We start from the raw sequence: 10,376 nt of genomic DNA on the forward strand, positions 1-10,376 counted from the left end.
ACATTCAAAACGAATTTCTCCTGGTGGACATCTATTTTTTCCTAAGTTTACTTTTCATTAGCAAATTGATTCTAGAATATGTTCCCGGATTTACTCAAAAAATGCTACTTACTCTTTCAAAAGTTCAGTTTCCTGGCAATTCCTCCAAAAAATCATTGATTCTGTCAAATCTGATAATGAGATATTTTCCTGAAAGTTTCACTAGAAAATTTTCTGTGAATTTCTTAAATAGTTTTCTTAAAAATGTTATAACAATTTCTTCCGCAAGGTTCATCAATAGTACTTAAAAAAACGATTCCAAAATACATCACTAATTGCGTCAAAAATTCTTCTATATTTTTTTTCTAGAGATTTGAAGCATATTATTCAAAAATCGGAAAGATTTTTTTTAAATGTCTCTTGCCTTTGAATCTTCAGAAGAAATTTGTTGATAAACACAGGAAAACTTCTACTTCCGAAACTAGCATAGCGGAAAAGGAATCTGTAGAGAAACATGTAACAATATAACTGGGAAAAGGGAAAGATATTCATAAAGAAATTTGTATCGATCTTCCTTCGAACACTTCTCTAGTAATAATTTTACCAATTATTGTCAAAATCCATATTCTTGGTTTGAATTTTTGTGCGATACGAGGAAGTATACGGATTTTGTAGAGGTTTTCTGTCAGAATTCTAGAAAACCAGAAGTCAAGGAAGGATAGATTTCAGGTATAATTTCTAAAGAAGATTTTCATGGAGCTCCTTGAGAAATTTGTTTTTTTTTTTTTTTTTGTAAATTCATTAAAGAGATTTTAACTATCCTGTACTTTACCTCTACCTTGATCTTCCTGCTTCAACATTTTGTCTTTTCAGCATGACGCTTTGAGAAACTTCGTACAAAAATCTTTCCATACTCCAAAAAGGAGTACTTTAAAGATTTATGAATAGGTAAGGTAAATTATAGGAGTTTTAAAAAATTACAGAACCCTCATATGTATGATCCCTGATTTCTGAAAGTCCATCAGAAATTCCTCAACAGATTTTCAAAGTAATGCAAGTTTCCCCTAAGATTTAAATGCAAGTTCCCCCAAGAGTTAAAATCTTACATTACGAATTTAATTACCATACATCTTCGGTAATGTTCTTAAAAATATCAGCAATATTTTCGCGTTAAACTTCTTTAGTACTACAAAATAATTGATAATGAACCCTTCAAAAAAGTTTGTTAGAAATTTCTAAAGATAGGAAAAAATGCGTTCTTTCTACATCAATATGTTTACCATAGTATCAAGACACTTCGGTGTTCACACAAAATATTACCCAAGATTTTAGACACAAATTGTAAACATTCCGTTTTGACATCAATTATTTTCTATTTAAAAAAAACAACGAAAAAAGAATAAGAATTTTTGTGGCAAATCCTTTAAGGACCACTTGAGCTTTTCTGTGAGGTACATTGTCAACAAGTTTTAGAAATTCTACGGTTTAATTCTTGAATTTTACGACAGGAATTCAGAATTTTTTTCAGAACCTGATTTTTTTAAGAAGTTCAAGAAGGAATTGCTTTTTTTCTAAACTAAACTAAACTTGGACTAAACTTGGTACTTAAGAAGCTAAACAATTGTAAAAAAGTACAAAAATGAATCTCGGCTCCGTAAAGCGTTAAACGCGATTGAGCCTTAAATAAATGAATTGGTAAAAAAAAGAAGGAATTGCAAAATAATCTCTCTAAAATACTTATATGAACCTCTGGTAAAATTTTTGGGAGAATCTTAGGGAAATAATTATTGAATTTTCTAAGAAATCGTTGTACAAATCACTCGGGAAATCTTTGAACTTATTCCGCTAAGGGCTTTATAGGAATGTTAGAATTCTTTACACATTTCTCAGTTAGGCATATTTGAAAATAATTTGAGAGACTTTTGAAGGAATGCGAAATGTTGCTTCTGGGTTTTAGATAAATCTAAAAAATAATTATATGTAAGAAAAAAAATGCAGATAGATTCTGCGGAGAACTTCTTAGAGAAACCCTGAATATCATTTTCTCAATTGAATTCTTTTCAATTGCTCATGAAATTTCCTGTGGAATATTAAGAGAAATCATTATAGAAACACCTGGGCGAAACACTTAATTTGTTTAAAGGAAATCTGGATAATTTTCGCTGCGATTTTTTCAAACAATCCTGTAGAGAAACTACAGGAAGAACTTCAAAAGCAATGTTGGAAAAACTGTAGTCAAACTCTCTGAAGAATTCTTGGAATGATCCTTACTTGGCGATCTTGACATTTTGGTGAGACTCCTAGAATGTTTGAACTGATTGTTGGAGAAATTCTCAGTAATTCCTGGAAATCCTAAACAAATTATTAATGAATGTGTATGTAATAAGTACAAAGAGGACCATAAAAAAAAAAAAGTAAAAATTTTCTAAAGCATTTTCTGGCGGAATCCTGAAAAAGATTTTTAAACAATTCGATAGAGATTCTTCCAGAAATTTTCTGGTGAGATCAGATAGTCATCAGATCAGATAGAGTGATTAACCGTGGAAATCCCAGGACGAACTCAGTGGAAACTGGTAAAGGATTTCTTGTAGAAAGCACTTAAAAGTACGAGAATAATTTATGAAGAAATTCACGTAGGAATTCTCAGAGGAATCTCTTCAAAGCACATGGTTGAATACCTGGAAAAATCGTGGAAGAATCACAAACGACATTCATTGTGAGTATTTTTGCTAGAATTCCTGAAGGATTTTTGACTGGATTACAAAAATATGATTTTTTTCCGTAGCGAGAAATAAAATTTACAAATATCTCTGATGTGCCGCGAATTGAAACAAAATAACATATAAATAAAATCAATACAAACACTGCGAACTTTTTGGAAATTTTGATTATTGCGATTAACATTACGTCTGTGAAACAAGTATTTGCTATTTGCTATTCAAAACTACATCAAACAGTGATCGTAGAACAGATCGTTTGTAAGCGTTTTGAAAATGCTAAAATTGTGTAAATTTTTTAAATGCGTATAAAAGCCTAAAATGTTCTTGATTAAGATGCAAAACGCTCTTACATGAAGTGTCATACTAATATTCTTTAGTCTTGCATTCGTTTTGCTTAACTGATTAACAGAAATTATGATATTTCATTTAGTATGCGGTGGGTTACGCACTATCAAAGTTACCCGCATTATCAAAGTTACCCCGTTTTACGGTATTTTTTAATTTAGAAAAATTGACGAATTACGAATGAAGAATGCAGTTTTTCTCTAGGAAACTGCCTACCTGTAGGCGTATTTCACGGCTCAACGTTTTTTGAAAAAATAACTCAAAAAGTACGGTTTGTAAGAGTTTGGTCTTCATATTTGGCTTCAGGAGCCATGTTTCTAGAAAACAACGACATTTTCAGTACCGTAATCCGGGGTAACATTGATCAGCGGGGTAACATTGATCGGAATGACTCATCTCGTTAAAAGTTCAAATAAAGATTTATTGATGAAACATTTTCGAATAATGAATAGTGCCTCTCTTTCCTATACTCATAAGCTAATGAAAATTAAAATTTTTGCCAAAATTGCGTTTACTCCATGCGTAAATTTGTCAACTTTTTGAATTAATGATTTCTAGCACTTTCACTGACACTACCAAAAATTCATGTCTCACATGAGTTCTGCAGACGATGTGATCAAGAAAAATGCGGTTGTTACTAAATATGACATCGACGAAAACGATTCCGTTGTCAAATCTTTTATAAGTTTATTCAATTAGGCAACATTAACTAATTACAATTAGGAATGTAGAATTCCCTTAGGAAATTGCCTACTTTTAGGCGTATTCCGCGGATCAAGGTGTTTTTAATTTTGAAATAGCTCAAAAAGTAAATGACTTGTAAGAGTTTGGTCTTCATATTCGGCTTCAGGGGCCATGATTTTAGTATGTAACGACATTTCTAACATTACCGAACGTTGTTTACTTGGGTGATCAATGTTACCCCATATCAGCTGAATCAAAAAATCACTTAAAACATTTATTTAAACATGTTTAAATCTTTCGAAAAACAAAATAAAGTATAAAGTTAGGAGCGGTGGGTGCCAGTACTTGTTTTAAAAATATAAAACTTGTAACTTTTGTAATGTGAAATGAAAAATTTGAGAAAAACTCAAAAAAATGATCAATGTTACCCCGGATTACGGTATAACCGATCATTGTTTACATGGGTGATCAATGTTGCCCCATTTCAGCCAAATCAAAAAATCGCATAAAACATTTTATCAAACATACTCATAAAACGAAATACAGTATACGGATTACGGTACTTGTTTTAAAATGTAAAACTTTTAACATTTGCGTTTTCAAATGCATTTCTATTAAATATCCCAAAAACTGATCAATGTTCTGTGAAGTATATAGGATGCTGCATACATCTAGGCGTTTAACGTTATATGGAAATTTATGAATTTTATTGCAAAAATTGTCCCAATTTTTAAAACTGCTTTTCGCTAGGAGATTTGAGACCAAATTCATGTTCAACTATAACTAGCCTATCAAGAATAAGTGACGATGTCAATGTAACTTCATCAAATAGTGATCGTAGAACAGATTGTTTGTAAGCGATACAAAAATGCTAACATCTCATCAATTTTTCATATTCCAATATAAAGCTTCAAATGGTCTCGATTCGAACGAAAACAGCTCAGTCATGAATACTCTTTACATTTGTATTCGTTTTGCTGCACTGATTTACAGAATTTATATTATTTCGTTTAGTATGTTGCGGGACCCACACCATCAAAATTATCCGCATTTTCAAAGATACCCTGTTTTACGATACCACAGTTATGGATCAAATCAAGGCAATTCGAGAAGAAACGCCAAAATTTTTGCTTTCACTATTAAATTTTACATTTACATCACAGACACATCACTGTTGTAGTGTTGCGATCTATAACATGGGTCCGTTTAATTCATACAAATTACTGATCACTATTTTACAACTTTTCGTTATAATATCCTTAAGAATTTATATATTGTCAAATTCATTTTGACCAAATCGGTACTTCATTGACCACTATCAGCTTATGCAATTGAGTTTTTATGAAATAACGTTTACAATTTCATGAAATTGGTTTGAATGTTAAAAATTGAAAATGGCACATTGAGGCGAAATTAACAAACAAGTTGAGGAATAAAAAACTTTCCTTTTGTTCTTAAGGCAGCCTCCACAAATTACGTAACGCTCTAGGGGGAGGGGGAGTAGACTCAAGCGTTACGGCTCATTCAAAAATTTAAAATTATTCATACAAAAAGCGTTACGGAGGGGGTGGAGGAGGGGGTCAAAAATTTCAAATTTTATCGTTACGTAATTAATGGACGCTGCCTAATTTGGATCCCCTAAATCTGTAAATGGCGTCAAAATTCTTACAACCGGTGTATCTGACCATATTTTTGAGAATCAGCATAATGTGCCTAAATGTAGGCGATTTCCCTTTAAGTAAGCAGGTTATTCGAGAATAAATAAATACTTGTAAGGGTTCATTCTCAAATCTCATAACGCCAAAGTTGGCTGTTTTCAACATCCACCCACCCCCTCGTAACGGTTTTTGTAAGAATATTTAACCAATTTTGTATGAGCTGTAACATCTCGAGGACACCCACCCACCCCCACTAGCGTTATGAAATTTGTGAATAGGCCCTAATGCTGTAGGATTTCAAAAATTAGTTCTGTAGTTCACACTTAAGCTTACACAACATTTCAAACACTCAAAGTTTGCATATAGGTTTAGCACCAGAGTATTGTTTAGTACCATGGAACAATCCAGGGGGCAAATCGATCAGGTCGGTACCAAACAGCATTTCTTCCCAAGAGTGCTTAATGTTTCGTTTGCATCACAAACATTCCATGTTTTCTAGTTTGTAGATGGCTAATGATGATTCTAGTTTTTTTTCATGTTTCGTTAAGGTCAGTTCTGCATAAAAATATCAATAGATTTTTAAGCGTGTAAGCAATACTGTTGGGAACGTCGGTACTAAACAATCCGATGTTAAATGAATAAATAACGTGCGTATTTCAACTGAAATTGCCTACATTTAGTAATATTATCCAGATTTACAAAATTTAATATTGCAATATGATCAAATACATCCTTTTTAGGCTCAGGAGACCCAAATTTAGTAGATAAAAAATGTTTCATTCTAAAATCTGTATTGTTATATGGTGGTCAATTTCGCCCCTGAGCGCCATTTCTAATTTTTGATATTAAAACTAATTTTATGAAATGTTAAATATTATTTCAAAGAAAATCGATTACATAAACTGATGGAGATCTATGAAGTACTGATTTTGTAGAAATTAATTCGACAACATTCAAATTTCAAAAAATAAAATTAAAAAAATACATCGATTTTTACCTTTAACCCTCCTGGTTTTTACTTCAGTACGTTTCGAATCATTATACGGGATACAACGGAATAATCATTGAAACACTTTGTTTTTTTTTTACAATTTTATTGATTATCATACTTTCTGCAATTACATGTTCATGATTTTGTTTGTATTCATACGCTTATTAGCACGACGAACATTTAGTCTACCACGTGTTTAGGATTGGTAAGAAGAACATGTTTCGATTCTTCGATTATTGGTAGCAATCCAATAGCTATTAGATATCTACGTATTATCCCAAAAAAAAATCTAAAATCGAATCTTTATTTTGTATTGGCAATGTTCATTGTATCGATCATGTAATTTTTGTTATATCATTTCGTTTCACGGACATCATATACACAAGTAGTGGAATGTAGTTTTTTGCACATCAGTACCATTGAATTGGAATGTTAAGCTATATTATTAAATGCATCTGAATAGTTTAAAAGTTACGTCTATAGATGTGCTCATATAGAATAATTTGTGCCACTAAGCCACTAGATAGAATAAAATGGTTGAGCAGTTCTCTACCACCACAATCAATCTACAACTATATCAACAGCCGGAATGATAACAACGAAGTATCGTTTTCTTTTTCGCTTGATCTTAACTAACAGAGTCTACCACGTTAACTCTTATCTCGGTATTTATCGGACAATATGACTAATTCACTTTCGAATGTGAAATCGCTATTTAGTGGATTAAGCTGCCTCTCTAGCATCTAGAAACGACAGTGATGACACCTTCTACCATGCCAGGATGATCGCCGCACGATGTCTTACAGTTCCGTCGTCATGTGGCTGGTCAAAGCCTGAACTCTCTTGGCGTTGCAACTTTTACAGTATATGTGATCATCCAGCGGGTAGCAACCACGTCCTTCCGCTTCCGACGAGAGTAGCAGTCCGCAATCCTCGCATTTGTAGCAGTTGATGTGGAAACTACGATCCAGTGCCACCACACGAATTGTCTCATCCTGGCCTGGTTCTGGCATTATCGGGTTATTGCAAACGCAACATCTGGGAGCGAACTTTTTGTGGAAATCTTCGATGCAGTGAATTTGGTTGGTAGCATCAACGGTGAACGGAATTCCATCCAGTGACTTACCGCAAACAATACAAGTGAAGCATTGTGGGTGATATGGCTTTCCAGTGGCTCGAAGAATACGCTCCAGAATCGGCTTCAAGCAGACTGAACACTTCTCCAATGTGTTCAAATAATCCTCCTCGCAGTATGGATTTCCATCTAATGCATAGAAAGGCTTGCCCTGAAGATTAATCTGACATTGTTGGCAAGTGAAGCAAGCTATGTGGTAAATTTGATCCATCGCAGTGCAGCCATTATTTTCACCAATCACGCGATCGCCGCATTTGACACAAGTTCCAAACGTATCCGGATCAGACACATTATCCATCGACTGGACAAGCAAATCGGTGAGCGTATCCACTTCAGATTCCTTTGGAGGATGACTTCTATGATGCTGATTTGATGCACTAGTAATCAGGCTATCATTCGGACTGTTGATGCCACGAGAGTTCACGTAAGGGGTGTATAAAGAATAATTAGACCTACCGGACATTTGACTGGTGGGACGAGGATTGATCGGTTCATATATTGATTCATAAGTTGTTGATCCTTGTGAACCCATTCCATAGGTACCGTACAGCGATTGATGATGCATATTGTTGGCATAAATCTGATTATTCTGAGAGATGTTACTGTACGTTTGTCCACCAGCACCAGGACCAACCATATTATATGTAGGTTGCGGTTGACGTCCCATTGGAGGCAGGTCAGTTGCTCGTCTTAATTCACTGTAAGAGGAACTTACTGGGCTTGGCGGTGGAGGGAACTCGTCGTCATTATCCTCGAGTGTTAGCTCATTTAGTGATAACGGAGCTTGCATGTCCTGAACCGGTGGAGGAGGAAGCTCATCCGAAATCTGTCTCTGAGCAAACGGCTTGCGCCCATTGTTGTGAACAATATTACTGTAAATCAACCCCTCGCCATTTTTATTCCCGCCGGAAACATTGGCGTAGGTTACATCTCCCTCGTAAAATCGGGTGGCAGTATTTTCATACACAGCTCCATCTGCCTGTCCTCTCTGTGGTTTAACATTCATCATCCGTTTGTGGTGCTCCAGAGCTTCTTTTTGCTGCTGGAGTTCAACTGCATTATCCAAAGTAATTTTTCTGGCTCCCATCTTTCCAATCCCACCGGCACTGAAATTGGTGTTAGTATACGGATGCTCCTCAAGACCTCCATGACCTGCCTGTCCTTGGAGCAAAGTGGAATACGATGGTTCACAATATTGTTTGACGTGGGAACTTTTCGGTACTTGCGGCGGAACAGTGGACGGAGCCGGCTTTTTCGACGGTTTCGGTGGAACTGCTGGTCCTTTCTTACCCATCATGACCATCCCAGGAACGATTACTCCATTTGGGCCACTATCCGGAAGAGGGCCCGTGTTGTTCTGGCCTTGAGCCTGTTGCTGTTTTTGAGGGTCATTCGCTGACCTCAGCGAAAGATGTGCCAACTGGGAATTGATGTTATCCATTGCAACCACGTTAAGTGTGTTGAATCACTACAATTTCTGCCGAAAGCAGGATGATTCACTTTATTTACAGGAACTAGATAAGACAAATAATGTAAAAAAAAACACTTTTTATCGATGGGAACTGCCCTGTTTTCTGCAAAATTTTCTTTATGTCTGTAAGAATGACATCATAGTGACGTTTTATAAACAAGAAACTGATGAACCAGAAAGGGCGTTAACGAGGGATAGGATGGTTGAAACATGCACGGAGAAACAAAAGTGTGAACACAAAGTCAACAGTACAGTGGGGATTCGCTCGTCGGAGCTCCGCTACATGGAATGACTCGATGGTAGGAGGTTCGCTGGTTGGAAAAAATCCAATCAAAAAGCATTGGAATGTCAATATAAATGTCAAACTGACTTTGACATCTGAGCACCGGCGCATTGAAGTCTTCATATACAGAACAAATGTGCATGTATATGTCTGTTTCGTGACGATTTGCTCTGCAGGTGCGTGAGTCTGGAGCATTTTCCCCCGTTGTCAGTCGTTTCAACTAACGGGTTCGTTGGTTGTAAGGCAGTCGTGTTTCAACTAGAGTTACTGTGCACGTGCTGTAGCCTTAGGTGCAGGAGCCTCATTGCTTGCAAGCGCTCGGGCGCTCTGTACAGACGCTGTGGTGCGCCTCATTTTTTCTTGAGATGTGTCTCACTGCTGTCTCATGCGCTCCATCATATGTGCTGTTTAAAAGTCAGCGCAATAATTGAAGTGATTACAAAAGTTTTCAACGAGAATCGAAATTGTAACTCTTGAATCACGAGTCTTCGACCATATCAAATAGACCTTCTAGACACCTGCATAATGAGGCGAAAATAGTTCTGGAGGCTCTTCGTTACTAAGCAGCGCATGAGACGAGTCTCCCCGAGAGCACATTACCTAGCGCGTGCTTTTAGAATTTTTGTGAGCCTCCGTCCAGCACAGCACACTAGGATTCCAATGAGCTGAGAGACGGTTCAGTGGGAGGCTCGTCAGTACATTTATGTGCTCCTGAGAAATATGTAACTCTAGTTTCAACCGGTGAAACCCCGCTGTATATTTTTCTAACGGAATCAAAGGCAAACTACCTAGTGGGGACCTTGAAAATTAAGTCAAAATTGAGTAATTGGTCTCAAACGGAATTGTGTTCCTATCGCGGAAAGTCCTCATGGATAGCCTTAAAACCCAAATTTGACTAAATTTCCAAGGCCTCCATTAGGCACTTTGCCTTTGAAGCCATAAGAAAAATATACCTTAATTTGGTTTGATTCAACGCAAAATTGAGTTCATTCAACCCAAGCTTGAGAAAACTGAATTTACCCAAATTTGGCATATTTGGCCAAACTCTCACATTGAGTAGGTGCTCTATTTCTAAAAATATTGGTGGGGAAGATAGAACACCGAGAGATT

At 36.0% G+C, this 10,376-nt stretch overlaps 1 protein-coding gene across 1 annotated transcript; it reads right to left on the minus strand.

Moving 5' to 3' along the window:
• Positions 1-6,465: 6,465 nt before the first annotated feature.
• On the minus strand, positions 6,466-9,147 carry LOC5569518 (lipoma-preferred partner homolog). Its single transcript, XM_001652772.2, has one exon. The coding sequence runs from the start codon at positions 8,951-8,953 to the stop codon at positions 7,178-7,180; it is 1,776 nt and encodes a 591-aa protein (XP_001652822.2). The 5' UTR covers positions 8,954-9,147; the 3' UTR covers positions 6,466-7,177.
• Positions 9,148-10,376: the final 1,229 nt, after the last annotated feature.

Source organism: Aedes aegypti, chromosome 2 (assembly GCF_002204515.2).
Source record: "Aedes aegypti strain LVP_AGWG chromosome 2, AaegL5.0 Primary Assembly, whole genome shotgun sequence".
Classification (NCBI taxonomy): Eukaryota; Metazoa; Arthropoda; class Insecta; order Diptera; family Culicidae; genus Aedes; species Aedes aegypti.